General features: G+C 39.6%; 1 protein-coding gene and 1 long non-coding RNA gene across 2 annotated transcripts; both read right to left on the bottom strand.

Annotated features, from left to right (window-relative positions):
• Positions 1 to 1,500: 1,500 nt before the first annotated feature.
• LOC122000534 lies at positions 1,501 to 2,319 on the bottom strand. The gene is made up of 2 exons (XR_006117164.1): positions 2,268 to 2,319; positions 1,501 to 1,743 (listed from the first exon to the last, which is right to left on the bottom strand). It is a non-coding gene; the product is annotated as an uncharacterized LOC122000534 (long non-coding RNA).
• Positions 2,320 to 12,305: 9,986 nt separating this feature from the next.
• LOC122000533 (metalloendoproteinase 2-MMP-like) lies at positions 12,306 to 13,541 on the bottom strand. Its single transcript, XM_042554912.1, has one exon. It carries the CDS (start codon positions 13,438 to 13,440, stop codon positions 12,388 to 12,390), a length of 1,053 nt encoding a protein of 350 aa, XP_042410846.1. The 5' UTR covers positions 13,441 to 13,541; the 3' UTR covers positions 12,306 to 12,387.
• Positions 13,542 to 19,279: the final 5,738 nt, after the last annotated feature.

The following is a 19,279-nucleotide window of genomic DNA, read 5'->3' as shown; positions in this document are numbered from 1 at the left end:
AACTCATTATAATATACTTGCTATGAGAAAATTATCAATTCCTAGTATCTCGATGATCATGTTTTATCCTACTTAACTTATGATTACCTTTAAAATTTTGAATTTGATGGAAGTTAATATTTTACAAGATAAAGGATGTCAAGAAGGTATAATTACTCTTTGGTGTTTAACAATGATTATCATATGACCTTAGAGGAATGCGATTTGATTTTAAATTAACTTGTAGTCGAGAAATATTGTCATTTGAGGATTGATTACCACCATAATCATAACCTGTATCCTTGATTATGATTTGATTATTACTTGAGGAAGCTAGAGGTAGCTTGAGAATGGATACAGAGGGTTGCATTACTATACATATGATTATGAGGGATGGTGACTTTTACTACCAAATCATTTACCCCATCTCCTGAGCCCCCACCTCACCCATCCACATGAGTTACTATAACTAGACATTCTTTTCTTTCTTTTTTAATCCTTCTACAGGGCATTTGGAGATGGAGAATGAAGCTATACTACTAAAGAGTCGATGATCATTATCGCCATGAGGAGGAGCATGACTACGAGATGGAGGAGTATCGTTGGTAGTAAAATGATTTTTATTCTTTGTGTGCATTACTTGGTAACCTCCTTTTCCAATTCCTCTAGAATAATATTTGAAATCATTGAGGATGATCCTGTCGGGAATATGAGAAGACGGAACTGCCGGAATGACGTGTCTAGAATGTTGACCGCATCTTCATGACCCGGATGGTGAGTTGTATTCTGTGTTGACCAAGTCGTCCGAAGTCCTCTGGTCAACAGTACATGTAGCCAGCGATCGAGTTGTCCCGGTCCCTGGTACCCCGATGCTCGAGGCGGGTCCCACAAATATATAAACGGCCGAATAATGGTAGAACAACTAAATAAATACAAGATGAGTACAGTAACGTATCCTGGCCCCGAGGGGTGCTCTCGGATGGATCGGTGAGTTGGTCGCGATGCTAATCGAGTCGTCATGACCGTGCAGGGTAGATGAGTGTGAGTCAGCTGAGTAGCCAGATCTAGGGGTGACGACATAGAATCCGGTGCAGCATGGATCCAGAATGCATTACAAGAAAAAAGCTAATAGACAACGCTTTAAAAGCGTTGTCTTTGTTGGTGAAAAAGCGTTGTTAAAACCACTGTTGTTAAAAGTCCGCTCTACGACAACGCTTTAAAAACGTTGTGGTTTATAGCAAAGACAACGCTTTTGCAATGCTTTAAAAACGTTGTTATTTTTTTCAAAGACAATGTTTTTGCAACGCTTTAAAAGCGTTGTTGTTTTTGACAAAGACAACATTTTTACAACGCTTTAAAAGCGTTGTCTTTTTAAAATAAAAAAAATCTATTTCCAAAATCATTGTTTTTATATTTACAAAGCTATTATTTTTCTTTTACCATATCCAGATTCAAATTTGACATATAATAGCAGTTAATCAGCTTGGCTAATGATTTCAAACTCATACCAAAATAATAGAATTCAGCTACAAAGTAAATATTAATATTTACAAGAGAATTCAGCTACAAAGTAGAATTCAGTTAATGATTTCAAATACTAAATAATTCTATTTCAAAGTAGATAGTGACATTCAAATTTAAAACAAAAAAGAACAAAATAGCTAGCCGGTCTCGAAGGGAACGATCTGCATGCTTACTTCTACTAGATACACTCAAAAAGTATTGCTAGCTTGAGACTGGGACAAAACACCTACCACTGTGTATCTGCCACAGAAAATAATACCATCATTATTATGCAAAAGAAAAACTAAAAACAAAGGTCACAGTTCACACCATAGAACAATTAGAAAATCTGGATTAAGGTACATAAGAGATAAATCAAAACTTGACAAGGGTCATTAGTGGACCTATGGTGACAACAATTAGTAAGAAATTTGTTGTGGTTCACAAGCCAATTCCTCATAAACAGTATGCAAAGCACAACAACAAAAAAGCACCCACAAACTGTCATGTACACCAAAAATAATATACTAAAATATAGGTGAAAAGTAACAAGATTGAAGTTCTATATCAACTTATAAAAAGTGTAATGATCTACTAATGACAAGCAAAATACATTTGGACAACTCAATCATTTGATAATAAGGGTTATTATCAAGCATTGTTGTATCTGATATTTGATCGGCAAGCTATGTTGTAACAACACAGCTTACATTATACAGTTTCCTAAACTTAACAGTAACAAAAACAAAACCTCAATTAACAAGATGGGATCCAAAATAACCAACCTTGGCATTGCCTTGCTTAAAAAAGCCAAATTTCATATCTTGTCACTGATCCTGTTGTAGTACTGTTGAAGAAACCTTGGGTGCACTAACATCGCAGGAGGTCCCAAAACCTTCATGTTGTTGTTGTTGTTGTTGCTATTGTTGGCGTTGTCTATGTGCATCTGCCCTACAAAATAGTAAATAAACATGTAGATAAGATATGACGTTCTATGGTTCACACACATATATACACAGGAAAAGAAAATTAAATAAAAGTGCAGGGAGGTGTAAGAAAGCAAAAGTATATAGGATACATTTATGCAAACTTGGACATTTCCTTCTCTTGGCGTAATTGTTCTCTTTTCTGCCTATCATCACGGCTTCTTCCATGTATTTCTCTCATATCTTTAAATCTCTATAGATTTTAGAAAGAATAAGAGCCACATTGACATGTTGTAGGGACTATCATTATTCTAATAAGGTTACAGATGAGGTTATCAATTTAGTTACAACCATGAAACTGAGATCCATTTAAGAAACTTTTTTAATGACAATGGAAAGGAATACCAAAAAAATGTACTTGTTTCTTGGAGTTTGGCACAATAAAAAAATTTAGTGAACATTGATGTGAACTACCATAGATAATTTTACTAATAAAATTGACATTAAAAGATGCATGTCACATACCCTCCAATCCTGAGGAAGATGCATGTCACATACCCTCCAACCCTCAGTAAGTGCTGAAGAAAATAAATAGTTCATTAGAAATCTTATTTACTTTTAGGAATATTGACAATAAAAGAAAATAAAAATATAGACAAAACACAACACTTAACGACAACAAATAATTCATTAAAAAATAACTTAAAAAAATCTTGTTTACTTTAGCTAAAACAAGATAATGAACTTATATCTAGGCAACAAATAATGACCTTTAGCTAAAACAGATTCCTTGAAGAGTTGTTCAAAGTGAGGCTTGCAATACAAAACACCTTCCATTAAAGAAACAAAAGATGAAACAAATAAAAGATGTAGAAAAACTCTTCTGAATGCTAAATCATTATTTATGCAATTACCAACTGCTTTCCAAACAATGATTGAAATTTCTCATAACATGATTTAACTTATTTAACTGACAATGGTTAATTATCATACCTAGCGATATTCTATCAGAATTAATATTGCTCTCACTTGAATAGTAATATTGCTCACTATATATGCTATCAAGCAATGAATCATTCTAGATTTACTCAATCTTGATATATATTTTGTTGAGGATACTACCTAAAGCAATTTAGTGCTACTAAGTTTCCAACACAAAGAAAGACTGTAGACAAAATTGTATTTTTTTTAACAATAAATTTATAAAGGAGTCAACTATTGGATTGCATAACATGAGTGACAAGATACGAAGACAAAATTTCTACTTTTATCATGATCCAAAAATAGAATATTTATTTACTCTACAAAACTAGCTTCGAATATCAAATCTACAACATTGATCATTTACTAGGAATCTCGACGTTCCAAGTTATTTGGAACACATCAGACGAACACATCTTACTTAAACTCGCTACTTCCAATGAAAAGAGATGATTACAAACAAAGTAAAGTTCAAATAACAACATAAAATTCCAAAAGGGAGAACACAGATAGAGGCGAACGACGATACCGTGAGGGTTCCTTTGCAGTTATTGCACTTGAAACAGGACTTATGGAAAACGATTTCGTCCATAGTGAGTTGATCCATGAGGTAGACAGGTAACTCCATTTTACCAACACAAGTTATTTGCCACGCATAACTCAATGCGATGGAGTGACCAAAAATTCAAATAGAAAAGAAAAGAAATTGTAATATCCAAATGAATTATCTTTCCAGCAACAAAATTGGGCAGCTATATCCCAATGTGTAAGTTGGCATCAAAAAGAGGAAGATCACCTCATATTTTTAAGCGGTGGAGGCTAGGTCGTAGGCGCCGTGGAGGAGTGGCAAAGGAAGCTAGGTCGCTGGTGGCACGAAGGAGTGGCAGAGGAGGCTAGGTCCCGGCCGGTGTGGAGATGTGGTGGAGGAGGTTAGGTGCGAGCGGTGGGTTTTGGAGGCTAGGTTTTTCATGGAGATGAGTTTCGGTGGAGATGAGTTTTCATGGAGATGAGTTTGGGGAGGAGCTAGGGTTTCACTATGGGTTTCGGCGGTGGAGCTAGGGTCGTGGAGATGAGTTTCGCCGGTGGGTTAGGCAGAGGGAAAAATCACTGTGGGTTTCGGCGGTGGAGCTAGGGTCGTGGAGCTCTGCGTGGGTTGAGGGAGGAGGAGGGTTTTGTGGGCACTTGTAAAAAATCATGCTTTTGTCTACCTATGTATACTAAAAAAATTATGCAATAGACAACACTTAAACACAACATTTTTTGAAAAGCATTGTCTTTGATATAAAAAAAATATCAATAGACAACGCATATTTAAAAAAGCATTGTCTTTAAAAAGAAATAAAAAATAAAGACAACGCTTTTCACTAAAAGCGTTGTTAAAAGAAAAAAGACAACGATTTTTAAAAAAAACGTTGTCTTTTAAGTGTTGTAGAATCTCAATTTTCTTGTAGTGATGAGGCACGTAGGCCGAAATATGACAGCGACTCGCAGGCAAGCACACGGCGCACAGGCCGGATAATATCAATAATGCATAATCGTAATAGCGGTGCGAAGAGCGACATACAATGGTGCGATGGCCGGAACCACATCGGTTTGCAAGCTGAACACCCTATCGACTCACAGGTCGAAGTAGATAAATCATATGAAACATAAGCATTCAGGCGATGATTGCCCGGAGGGTGACGACTCTGGATGAGGCGGCGATGATTGCCGCTGGAGGCGACTGTGGTAGTCACCGGAGCCAACGACAGTGGTGGCTGCCAAAGGCAATTGGGGTAGTCGCTAGAGGCGGCGGTGGCGATGGCCGCCGGAGGCGGCGAGGTGGTAGCCACCGGAGGCAGCTGTAGTGGCCGTTAGAGGCGACGGTGGCAGTGGCGGGAGGCACCAGTGTCGACGGCTGTGAGAGGCGTCGACGACGACATCCGCAGCCACTGGAGGCGGCGGTGGCGACGTAAGGCGCCGATGGCCGCGATGGAAGGCACCGGGGTCACAGGAGAAGGGAGGAGGTGGCCCCGAAGATGGTCGTCCTTGGCGGATTTCTCTGGCGGCGGCAGCAAAGGACCAAGAAGAAGCCCTTTCTTCTTCTCATGGTGGCGGCGGCGGCGGAATCAAGCCCGAAGAAGCCCCCTCCTCTTCCCATGAACAGTGCTACCTTTTAAAACAAAACCCTACTCATGCCAAAAGACCAAAATGCCCCTTTTCTTTTCCTTAATTTCCTTTGGGCCCCCTAATATATTCGCATCAAAGGACAATGATTTATTCAAATTTGGGGATGTTTTGTTAGCTTAGTTAGTATTTAGTTTATATTTTGTTGTTTTTGACATATTTCTTTTTGCATCATATATTTTTATTTTTGATCATGCTTACATGTCATCATTCATGCATTACTTGTTTGTTTCTTATAGCATGACATTAACATGATGGACTCTTTTTTTGTGTGTAATATGCTAGTATGCTTAGCTATCACTTTTTTTATATTAATAATAACATGATCTGAGCAACATTTTTATCATAAGAGTATTGGTGTTGACCTAGTTGTTTAGGATCTTTATTCACATTTTGCTTGGTTTGATAGTTGATATATTTGAAAATAGTTATTATTCATAGAACTAGACTAGTACTCTTATTTTCTAAGTGACTTCATTACATTTTGGTTACTTGAAAGTTAGGATCATGGTACTCATTGGGAAAATTTTAAATCCCAGAAAAAAAGATTGTGTTGAAAAAAGATCACAACATATTGAAAAAAAAGAGAGAAAAGCAAATATGTGATAAAAATTAGTTGTCTTTGTTGCATTGCTAGCGGTCGATTAGAGGAGGTGAATAGTACTGTAAAATTAAAATGAACTTTTCTCAATCTTTATAGCTTAAAAACAATCAACACTTGTAAAAACAAAATAAATGACTAAAAAATAAGAGGCACGAAAGGGTTGCTTGGTTACAACCGGAAAGATTGTTAATCCAAGGAAGTTAGAGCTCAGTAAACAATCTCCTTCAGGCGGAGAAACTTCTTACAACAGTTGAAGCACTCAATTACAGAACAAAATAAAATTAGAATGAATCACAAGTGTTGTTTTGAACCTCTGGGACCAGGGCTGTATTTACAACCCTGGTTGGAGTGCCTGGAAGGATTCCAGGCACTTGGAGGAAGATAAAATTTTATCCCCATTGCGACGCAATGCGCCACGTTGCGAATGGCTAAAATTTCTAGTCCAGGCGCCTCGATCAAGTTGGAGCGCCTGGACCAGGTTGGGGCGCCTCGGATAGGTTCGGGCACCTGAACCAAGAAAGTCAACAACTTGTTGACTTTTGGTCCCGGTCTTCTGCTCCGGTTTAACTCGCATTGGTCTGGATCTTCTGCTTCGGCTCCGCTCGCTTGGATGATCTCGGCTATCCGGAATAGGGCTCACTCGAACCCAACTTCCGGCCTTCGAGCAGTCTTCTGCTCCGGCTTTTCATCCCTCGAAAACACCGTGCGCCTCATTCTCATCCGTTCGCGTACTCTTCCACAGCACTTCGTCCCTTAGATGCACCGAGTCCATCGGCTCTCTCCCGTGTTGTCCTTCTCGCTAGTTGCGTTTGTTGCTCGACTTCCTGTGTTCCTAAGTTCCTGGACACTTAGACATAGAGGTTAAAAACCAATAAGACCTAACCTGACTTGATTGATCATATCAAAACAACCACGGGGTACTTACAATCGTGAGTAGAAACTAATAAAGTACCCATTTGTGACCAAGTTATGTTACTAAAAAATATATGTTATATTTCTTTTGATACCAAGTACTCTTTTAAGAACTTATGTAGACAGTGCATAATACTTTAGGGGAACGAACCTTGTATGTGACAAGTAAACATCTGTCACCAGAAGCATTAGGAACATGGTTAGATAACAACTTTACGAGAATTGAAAGTTGAAAACTATAAAAAGTTAAGTCACTTTTTGCATAGAGCATAAAGTGTTAGGGTAAGCCCTAAGAGCCAATTAAAAATTGATTGACTTAAGATATATTATATCATATTTCATTAATAAAAGATAAAGGTTATGGTTATTATATTTACTTTAGATTTATTCTAGATGAATAAGTATAATAATGTCTTAGAGTAGTATGGTTCTAATCTACAACATATCAATTGGTTGAATTGATAGTGGGAAGTATAGATATATATAGAACCCTACTCTAAACTATTCCTAATTTAACACTAATAAATAAGGACAATATTAATGCATTAAGACTAGCATGTAGGTCAATTGATGACTTAATTTCAAAAGTCATGGATATAAGATATCAAATTGACACATGGATATATATTAAAGAATATGTACTGAATTGACGTACCATAAGAATGTTTCATGGATCATTATATGAGTGTCATAAATATTTTTATAGTGATTATTAGTTTGAATAGTTCTTAGACTTGAAGTCACTGCGGTTTCCTACATAAGGGATTGTGTACTTTGGCATAGGTAAACATCACCTATAATAAGGTGGACTATAAAGTCGATCACTCGGTGTACAATAAGTTATGCGAAAGGATGTAAGTGATGTAGATGGAATCTATCCCTTTCATATGATGGAAGTGATATCTATGGTCCCCTTGATTAAGTAAGATTACTAAAATGCATGACTATACTCAAATAAGTCAATATGAGATATTGATCTCATTTGGTTATGTGAATCTACTGGGAGATCAAGAAACACAAAGATTGATAAGAGGATGATGCTGTTTATGTCTTATTGATCAATCTATATATCGAGGATAGAAGGACCAAGTCATATAATATAATAGACATAGAAAGATTAGGTCGGATCTAGATATTCTCGTCACTTAGGTAGCAATGATGTATTGCTAGATATCACTCATTACTTATGTATCAAAAATATTATTTTAGATACATTACCAACGTTACGAGAACCTATTAGGTCACACACAAAGAACATGTTGATTTGGAGATAGATTCATTTTAGTTTGACTAAAATATGATGAACCATTGTGCTATTGGATTGAGTCTAATTTGTATTGGATTGAGTCTAATCCAAATTAGACTAATTGGATTAGACTGAAATGAATCTAACCATTGGATTGAGTCTAATTCAAATTAGAATCATTGAGTTAGACTTAATTGAATCCAGTCATTAAAGAAGAATAGTGATGATTAATTTGGATTAATCATACATTAATGAGAAGAAGACCAAAGGGAAAAAACTCTTTGTATTCATTAGATGAATATAAAAGGTTTTTGGCATTGCATTTTGGTAATGATGATTGCATCTTCTTCGTCTTCCTCTTCTTCTTCCCTTGGCCAAAACTTCTTTGAGTTGTTGTTAGCACAACAAAGGTTATTTCTTCTCCAAGTAGTGAGTTTGTGAGATGGACATAAAATGTGTTCATGTGGATATCGAAGAGGCGCGAACATTCTGATCGTGATGAGATCTGCATCCGAATCAAAATTACTGTCGGGAGTACCATTTACGTAATAAAGGTAATCCAACTATGTGATAGAGTAGCAAGAACGAGTATACCATATTCGTATGGATGTCTGGAGAAATTCTTTTTCTACTACATTATGTATTGTTTTATGCATAAGATCCCTACACAAAGAACTATCAGTTAGGCCACATGTTAATACAATTCGGATATTTTGCTCATTAGTGAAACTACATGATATAATTACACTGATTCGTTAGGGATTATGATGCATCAGTCACATACATAAGTCTAGATTGCAGGTTTTACTTGAGGACAAGCAAAAGTTCAAGTATGGGATATTGATGTGTGTGTTTCTTATGTGACTTTTAGTATTGTTTCACATACATTTAGTGACATTTCATAAGCATATTTTGCATTCTTATATTTTATTTTTATGATTTTCACACTTCTTGTTTAGAGGATTGCTGTTTGTGTCTTTTTGTTGATAGGACGTGAATTCAGAGCTAAAATGGAGTAAAGAAGCCTTAGAACGTATATTTCTAACATAGTACATGACCGTGAATCATACGAGAAGAAAATGGGTGGTCAAAAGACTATTAAATTGAAATTTTAATCGAAGAACACGCTCTAACTATGTCCCATGACACAAACATGTTCCTTCAGGCAAAATTTGATGCAAAATAGTACAAAACTGGAGTCTACAACCTCTGACATGGTCGTGCCTCCCAAGCACAACCGTCCTTTTCACTTTAGAGCCAAACAATCAGGTTGTGCTTCACAGGCACAACCATGCCTCCTAGACACGACTGTGTTAATCTGTCCTGAGATGGCCTAAACAACATACCACACTTCGAACGAGCATAACTTTTAGCTTAGTTTAAGTCACGGAGCCTACGACCTATCAAATTGAAGATAATTGTAAGATCAACAAGTTTGTTTTAGAGTGGAACCCATAAAAAACTCATTTTGGCAGAGTCTCGATGATTTAGGCAAGGTCTAACATATTTGGAAGGTTTGGGAAAGATATAAAAGAATCAATGGAACTCTTGTTAAGGTATCTGAGATTTAAGGGTCTGCCCCTTTCTTGGAGGAGGGTTTTCCTTGTCCTAGGGAAACCCAAATTAAGAGTGTCGTTAAGGAGTTGTCGCGACGATTCATCCACCATTGGAGCTTAGAGACTCTTCCGAAGACACCAACAACCTTGATGACTAAACTTTCTTCTCTCTACTCTTTGTTTTGAGTTGTAATTGCTTAGATTCAATGCCTTTCACTAGTATCTCTATCTCTATAGAGTGTAGTTTTCCGGATTCTATGATTAGGGAGTAGCCCGATAACTTGTTGACATTTAATTCAAGTATTTGTTTATCTTTGTTTATTACATGACATGTTTATTCTATGGTCTGACTTTATTGTGTATACACGATTATGATACTAATATGCACCTTTATATCTCATGGGATGCGGGGAGGACCGAAAGGTAAATCCAAATCTCTGACCTATAAATGTCTAACACGTGGAGAGTCGGTCACGAAAATAGGTCAGTATGCCACAAAGGATATTGGATTTCTTCCCCTGCAAGGGATTCATGCTATCACAAAGCATAATGGGTTTGCCTTGATTCAACGTCACGAAATAAAGGAGGGCAACAAAGGGATCATGTGGCTCTCATGATAAGAACCTTCCTAAGAAAGCGATTGTACTAGCAATGCCACCTTGAAAGTAAATGTTACATTTGAGTAGGTACGTCAGTATAATTTCATAAGTCTATATCTGTATGTCAGGATAGACCTACATGCGAACTAACATAAAGTAAGAAAAGTAAACAATATTTAGGATGTCAATGACCATCATGATGAAATCAAAATCCTATGATTACTTCCCAACTCCCTGATTTCACTTTGACTTCTTGACAGCTCTAGACCTTCTCTCACCCTCTCTCAACTCTCTCATCACTTTCTCTTGTTCTCAAACTCTTGCGATCTACAACTTTTCAGATAACATACTTTGAAATCCGACTAGTAATTGATTTATAGTACTTGTGGGATTGATATTTTTTATTACTTGACGATAATCGTGGTGACAAAAGGTGACTATGCTCGCCCCGAACGCCTCTACCAATTCGTCACAGGATCAACACGGAGGAGGTAAATTATGGATGACTACTAACCTTTAGAATAATGACTAGCCCATAAAGAAAATATTTATTTGGATTATATCAAAATTCTACTTAACGATAATCAATCGTGCATTTACAATAAACACACATGTACATCATATAACAAAGAACTCTTAAAAAGATTAATGCCACATGGATTTAATAGGATGGATGTGACCAATTACGTTTGAATTTCGCCAATTTTGGAGGCATAATTCAATCCATTATGGTGACATAATTTAGGGCCATCTAGACATGACCCACTTGGGGATCGCTGAGTTTCTCAATTTAGGTTACGTTCCTCCATAATAGCTCATCAACTCGTTTTCTTTTCCCTGACTACTTGTTAATTTGACATGTCAAGTTCGATCTTGTTCGCCTTCACTTAGCCAAACTTAAAAAGGGGTCTGTGATACCTTGGGATAGCGATCTCATTCCAGACCAGCAGGTCAAACCTATGTGGCTCCATCACAAGTTAGCACTCCTACTTATGCAAGGACTCCGAACCCCACCCAGTTCTCTCCTTAACTTGAACTCTCAAGTCCTTCATCTAACTTGGTTTCCCGAGTTCCCCATATAACACAGGCGCCCCCATCCAACTTGTCCTTAGATTTTCTCATGCAACTTAGCTTTCTGAGTTCTCTATATAAGTTGGCCTCCAGAGTGCGTACCTCATGTGATCTTGGGTACAACGGACAAGGACTTCAGATTTTCCCAGAGATTTTGGGCTCGATCTTTATAGATATCTCTACAATAAATAATGAGGCACGTGAATCGTGAGACTCTTTAAACCCTCTGAATTCTTCATTTTTTGTTTTTCACTTTCTTATGGCCCATAGTAACTTGAGTGCTTGAGACTTTGTACGTAGGGCACCTCAGATGAATTGGCCATAAACCATCATTCTCATGTTGCAATTTCAACTTGTTTTGCCATTGTTAGCCTTGTTTAGTAAATATATATAATACTTTGTTATGGTGATTTCTCATACCTTAATTGATGCAGCCGTGTTCATTTGCAAATTGCAACATTATGCGTCCTGGGTACTCCAACGAATAATCAAGTGATCTAAAATTTAACTTTTAGTTATGGTACCGTGATTTTTTTCTCTCATGAGAAACATACCTAGAATGTTAATCATCTGAATGAGTCTTTATGAACGCTTTTTTATTTACTTTAGTACCAAATCGATATCCTAAAATTAATCGGCTCATTGTGCGGAGAAGGTTTCAGTTCGAACAACCCCATTAATTTGACCTAATCAAAACTCTCCTTCCCAAGTTGCCAAGTTTGTCAAGAAACATAAAAGCTATCTATCTATTCAACAAGAATCTAATAAGACAAACAAAAGAATTTGTTATTTAGTTAATTTAAAAAGAAGACAGACAGATAACTTAAAAAAACATATCAATTAATTAGAGAAGCAAGAGCCCAATCACTATGCCCGCCAAGATGCAGGAAACTTGCCGCCCTGTCCACGCGGCTGCCGCCGTCCGGCCATGGACGGGAGCGGCGGCGTTCGTCTCCGGACTGCTCGCTGAGGGCGACACCTCCCTGAAGTTGGGATTTCTTCCGTATAGGCTCTGTATTCCCTCGACGTCGTCGGTCGTCAGTTCCACCTTCTTGGTCCTCGTCCTTAATGTGGGGTACATGATCGCTTCCGGCGCCAACGAGTGACCGAGTCCCAGCAGATGCCCGATCTCATGCACCGCCACGGACTCGAGGTCCACCGCCTCGTCCGAGCTCGCGTCGGCCACGTCCCCTTCTGCCACCCAGGCCTCCGCCGCGTCCAGATGGAACCGCCCGTCCGTCGGCGAGAACGCGTGCGCCAGTGTCCCCAGGGGGCCGTCAAAATCATCTTCGTCCCCGTGGGAGCCTCTGTAGAACCCGATCGTAATATCGGCCTCCGGCACCGATTCCGTCTCCTCGAATGCCAGCGTGGTCACCGCGGACCACCGCGCGAATGCGCGCTCGAAGACGACCCTGAGCCTCGCAATGTCGATTTGGACGGCAGAGGTGGCTGTGATGGCGTACTTGAGCTGGGTCTTGGCGGGCGGCCACGTCGGCGCGCCGTCGAAATAAGAATAGAGGTTGCGGCCGCGCAAGGCCGAGGACGTGGCGTTGGTGATGTCCGGCACGCCGCAGCGCGGGGTGATAAGTTGCTCCAAAGTGGGCGCGTCGAGCTCGCCGGTCACGTCGAGGCGGAAGTTGCGCTGGTAGGCAGCTATTGCCGCCTCGAGGATGCTATCGAAGGAGTCGGTGAAGTTGGATCGGCCCTCCGCCGGAAGGTAGCCGAAGTGGCAGAGGTAAGCCTTGAGGTGGGCGACCCCTTGCCGGTTCTCGCCGAGGTGGCAACCAGAGAGGTTCTTGAAGTCGAGCCATGGGTTTTTGATGGGCGGCTGAGGAAACTTGAAGGCGGCGGCTGCACTGATAAAAAAGAGCAGGAATGGAAAGACGGAGGAGTTCATGGCGAGCTAGCAGTAATAATGGATGTTGTTGAAGATCGAGCCAGATAGGGAGAACGTACTCAGTGGGTTTCTTCAAATTTATATTTATGAAATTAGGAGACGACGAAATGAACAAGTCTTAATCGTTTGATGATTTCAAGTTGAACGAAATGAAAAAGTCCTAGAGTTGTTAGATGATTTCAAAGTTGAACTACGGCCGGCTTGGTCAATCCAAACAAGCTTCGTGCATATCTATCACATGATTAATTGGTTCTTACTCATCACTTTGATAGCTTTTTAAATTTTGATTGGGTCAGCTGAACATTGAAGTTGTTGTTCGAATGCTAGAAACAGCAACGAATCTGATCTATGGGAGAAGCTACTAATTTACTCGTCAACTCTTCTCTACGGGAGTTTGACCATGCTTATTGCGTTCTTGAATTTGAAGTTGAGGTGACGTCCATAGATGCTGATCAAATTTGGTAGACTGAGTCACGAGTTGATGATTATTATGTTGCGTGTCGTCAACTATTTAATTTTAAAACCACAATTACCACATTTTTTTTTTCTCTCTCGAAGATTCAACACGTCCAGCTTTACAAATAATTAAATCATCATTAGGTTCCTAAAATACCGCTCCATCTGTAGAATTTGCTCCGAACCGTGCACGTCTTTGACATGCATTCATCCAGAAGAAGAAAGAAATCGCCCAAGCTGACGCAGTTGGTGTTGCTGTTAATAGATCTCGGATTAATTTTTATTGTTGTTGAACGAAGTACCAAATTCATCTTCCTTTTAGACATCGTGGTTATTCCAGAGGGGCCACGCTTTGAGATGACGATTTTTTTTTTTTTTTGCTGTTAAAGGAGGAGGAGGAGGAGGAGGAGGAGGAGGAAGAAGAAATCCAAGCATCCTTGAAATTCAAACACAAAAGTGAAAATGAAGAAGACTTTAAGCAAACTGATGAACTTTAATTTGTTAGAAATTTAAAGGATATGAGAATAACTAAGTTCTTAAACAAGATGGATATGAAGGAGATGCTTCAGAATCCAAAGAAGACTTCTAAATTTAAAGGTCAAACTGATCAAATGTTAAAGTCTTGAGTCTCACTATTTAGTTTTGTAGATGACGAGGGGATGTTATAAGAGTGAATACTTTTTTTATACTCAAAATAAATAATACACGATCTTTACGATTTAACGATTAATATTGTTATACCTTCTAGAGTAGTAGAGGTAGCACAAGCTTCCGTATCATTGGCTCTGATGTCAATAGTTCTTCTCATTTTAGTGTCAATGGCTCAACCTCCTCCTCTTGGATCCTTGAGGTAATCCTCAGATGAATCTAGTGACTAGCACATGAAATGTTATCATCATAAGATCTGGGGTTCGAATCTCGATAAAGTCGAGGTAAATACCTCCCTTATGTGTTAGTCATTATTCCAAAGGCTAGTGACCGCCCGTGACTTACCTCCTCCGTGTTGGCCGTGGGACGGGTTGGCGGGGGCGCTGGGGGCGAACGTATTTGCCTTTTACCACCTTGAGGTAGAGATTTCTTTATCTTTCTCTATCTCGGAAGTCGAACATCTATCAACCTCTGTCCTCTTGTTTTAATGTTAATGAGTCTTGCTCCTCGTACAAATATTGGTGATGGACTTCCATAAAATTTAGTTAACTTGGTGGCAAAAGACGAATACGCTTGCCCCCAGTGCCCCTGCCAACCCGTCCCAGGGCCAACACGGAGGAGGTAAATTACGGACGGCTACTAGCCTTTGGAATAGTGACTAGCACATAAGGGAGACATTTACCTCGTCTTTGCTGAGATTCGAACCACAGACCTCATGGTGGTAACACCTCATGCGCTAGCCACTAGACCCATCCGAGGGGACTATGAAACTTAGCTAACTTGCTTCATAGGTTGCTGGTGTCCTTGTATTTACCAAACTTGCACAATATATCATTAGGAACCAAAAATTAGTCAAACTTTTAGTTACTTTGTCGTTTACCTCGAATCTCATGACTTGTTCTTTAGTTCATTTACTCTTTCAAAGACGTCTTCCTCTTTTATCCTTTGGAACTTCACTATCTCCCATGTTTCATTTTTATGGATTACAATTAACTCCTCTTTCATTCCATTCCTCCATTCCTCTTTTGTTACCGCTTCTTCAGAGGTTGTAGGATATGTAACAAAAAGAGAAAATTGACTTGACTCATATATTTCTCTCAAAGATCTAACCTATACTGGAGCTGCTTTATCAAAACATTCTTGTAAAGAAGATAAACTGCTACTTCTTGAATTTGATGGTGAGGAAGCTGGTGATCCTAAAGAAGATGATTCAACGCCTTCTGTTGTTGGAGTTTTCTCCATTGGGATATGAACTTGAGTCTCTTCACCTTGTGTATTTCAATTCTACCTTGTGTATTCATCAAAGTCTATATCTCTCCTTATAATTAATTTTCCAGTAAAAATATTATACAATCGATATGCTTTTGATTAATTGCAATATCTAACAAATATGCATTTTTAGTTTTTTTTCTCAAGTTTATGATGAAATTGAGAGTCAAAATACAATACATCCAAAAATTCTTAAGTGATTTACTGATGGTTTTCTACCTCGCCATGCTTCATATGATGTTTGATTCGAAACAACCCTTGTTGGAGAAATATTCAGCAAGTAGATTGATGTGGCCACTGCTTCAGCCCAGAAAAGATTTTGGAAGTCCTCTGATATTCAGCAAACTTCTAGCCATTTGTACAATTGTTCGATTTTTTCGTTCGGTAACACCATTTTGCTCCGGTGTATAAGGTGTTGTCAACTTCCTATGAATACCATGTTCTTCACAAAATTTATTAAATTCTTTAGATAAGAACTCACCTCCTTGATTTGTACAAAGAGTCTTTATTAAGGTACCCTTCTTATTTTCCATAAGCACCTTGAATTTTTAAAATTTTCTAAAAGTTTCCGACTTATCTGCTAGAAAATATACCCAACTCATTCGATTAAAATCATTAGTAAACATTAAAAATGTTTACTTCCACTAAACGATGTAGTTCTTATAGAACCACATAAATTAGCGTGAATTAACTCAAGGCATTCTGATGTTCTCTATGAGTTAGTTCATATGACCACATAGTTCTCATAGGACCACATAAATTCTCATATGACCACATAGTTCTCATAGGACCACATAGTTCTCATCGTGAATTAACTAAACAATATAGTTCTCATAGGACCACATAAATCAGGACCAAGTGATCCTATGAGACCCATATCGTTACCTTCTTCTCCTTGACTTCATCCCTACAACCTACGTTAGTTCTTAAAGCAACTTTACCAGATTTAGGGATTACCACCTTTACCTTTTTGAGCGAAGGACACCTACTCTTGTAGTGCCCCATCTTACCACACTCAAAACATTGATGTGGTCCTTTGTGCTTTTCTTAGTAGTTGAGGTGGAGGGTTGAGCTTCCAAGATCTCCTCTTCCTTGAATTGCTCTTCTTCCTCTTCACTTGAAGATGTGGATGGGGACGGTTTCACTCCTTCCTCCCTTGAAGATGTGGATGATACCTTCTCATCTTCCTTCTCCTCCTCAGATGTTGAGCACGTGTCAATATCCGATTGACCCTTCCCTTAGACTAATAAGCCCTTCTCCTTGGTTTCTCCACTCCTTGGAGTTGTGTAGTATCTTCATGGAGCGCAATCACCTTGCTCCGAAGCTCATGAACACTCTTGTACCCACCTACATTCAATACCACATTAGGAGGTAATAAATTAATTAAAATTCTAGTTATCTCATTGTCCACCTCCGATTGCTCCCTTTGCTCCTCGGTCCAATACTGAGGCCGAAGGTATTTTCCCTTTTTGTCAGTTGGAGTCTTGAATGACTCCTCCAATGCCATCTAATGGTTCCAATCCATTTGGAGTCACGTCTCCAAGCGCGACTTCCAATAGCTGAAGTCTTCGCGCTCATATGGAGGTGGGATCCAGATGTCCAAACCTGAGAGGTTCCTCCGACTCCATCTTCTTCTCTAGTGGTTGCTCCTTTGGTGATTAGTCCAACAAAGAGTGATTAAACTCTGATACCACTTATTGGGACCTTGACATCCGCTAGAGGGGGTGAATAACGTCTCATCCAAAATGTCGCTCGCTTCCTACAATTGTTAGTACGCAGTGGAATACAAAACAAACTAACAAATAGAAAGACAAACCCAATGACACATTGATTTAACGTGGTTCGGAGATAAAATTCCTACTCCATGGTTGTCTATAAGGTAGATGATCCTGACCCGTCGGTGGATTACTCCCCGGAAAACCTCCAGCTAGCTCACGTAACTCCTTGTGGGTGGAGAAACCTCACCACAACTCACGCAAGCATGCTTGGGATGCTAGGACATTTGGAATACTACAAATAGGGGTTAACCACCGCTATTTTGTCAACCTTGCTTAAGCACCCTGAGCTCTATTAAATACAGTTTGGGAGGAAAATACCAAGCTATTTTTCAGCCACCAGTCAATTGGTAAAAATACCAGTCAACTAGTCCTAAGTGAAATTCAACTATTACAGGCTAACAGCTCGATACTAGTCGATTGATGAAAGTATCAGTCGACTGCTCCACATGGGTTGAGCGAATAGAGGCATTTTATTCACTACTAGTCGACTACTATAGTAACTGCTATAGTAAAACCTTAAACCTAGGATTTTACCCTGAATACAATATCTCATGCACTCGTTCTTGCTCGCACAACCTAGGCCTAGTCTTTTAGCCTCCTCCATCAGTTTCGTGTCCTTCGGATGTCTCCCCATCCTTCACGCCTTGCCTTCTGGAGCTTTCATCGGCCTTGTAATTATTTTCAGGTCTTCCTTTCCCAAGAGGCCGCGCCTCCGGGACTTCATCCATTGCTAAGTCATACTTGGACTTAAGTTGCCAAACTACATGCTTGGACTTACACCGCCAAGACTTTGTTGGGGATCGGATGGCCGGCTAGAAGGGGGGTTGAATGGACGGCGCCCCTAAATCGATAGCTTCCTACAATGTTAGCTTGCGCAGCGGAATACAAACAAAACAAAAAAGTTAAAGACTAAAACTAAGAAAATAAATGCAAACCGCTAACATGTTCGTTTAATGTCGTTCGGAGATTAGGGCTCCTACTCCACGATTGTCCGTAAGGTGGACGATCCCTATCTGTTGGTGGATTAGCCCCCCGGCAAACTCTGGTTATCTCAAGTCGCTCCTTGTGGGTGGAGAAACCTCACCACAACACCAACCAAAACTCTTGAGACTAGTAGACTACTAATTAGGGTTTACCACCACTAATTTAGTCAACCTTAACCAAGCTCCCAAGGCTTGGTTATATAGGCCACGAGTTGGAAACCTCACCTACCAGTCGACTGTCAAAACCATCAGTCGACTGCCCTCTTATGGAAATTCGACCGTTACATCTCAACGGCTCGATACCAGTCGACTGCTAAAACTAGCAGTCGACTGCTAAAACTAACAGTCGACTACTCCACACTGGTCTAGCGAACAGAAGCATTCTGTTCGCTCTCAGTCGACTGCCCCAGTCGACTGGTGAAACTAGTAATCAACTGGTACCCGAGTACAATCTCTCAACACTCGGACCCTCACCCTTACGACTCATTTGACGCTTCCTTCGTAGCCTCGACCTCTTGCCTTCAAGCCTACTTCCTTTGGCTCTTGTCCCTCGGATGCATTCAAGTCTGCGGCTCATCCCCAATACCATCTTTTGCGTATGCCTAGAAGTTGCTTCCCTCGACCCTTGTCCTTGCTGCCTTGTCCACGATCCCTTGGATGCTCCATCCTGCACCGGACCCGAAGCCATCAACCTGAGTCATATGT

This window comes from Zingiber officinale, chromosome 7A, assembly GCF_018446385.1.
Source record: "Zingiber officinale cultivar Zhangliang chromosome 7A, Zo_v1.1, whole genome shotgun sequence".
In the NCBI taxonomy this organism is placed as follows: Eukaryota; Viridiplantae; Streptophyta; class Magnoliopsida; order Zingiberales; family Zingiberaceae; genus Zingiber; species Zingiber officinale.
Note: the sequence above shows the minus strand (reverse complement) of the source record. Positions and strands in the feature narration are given on the sequence as shown.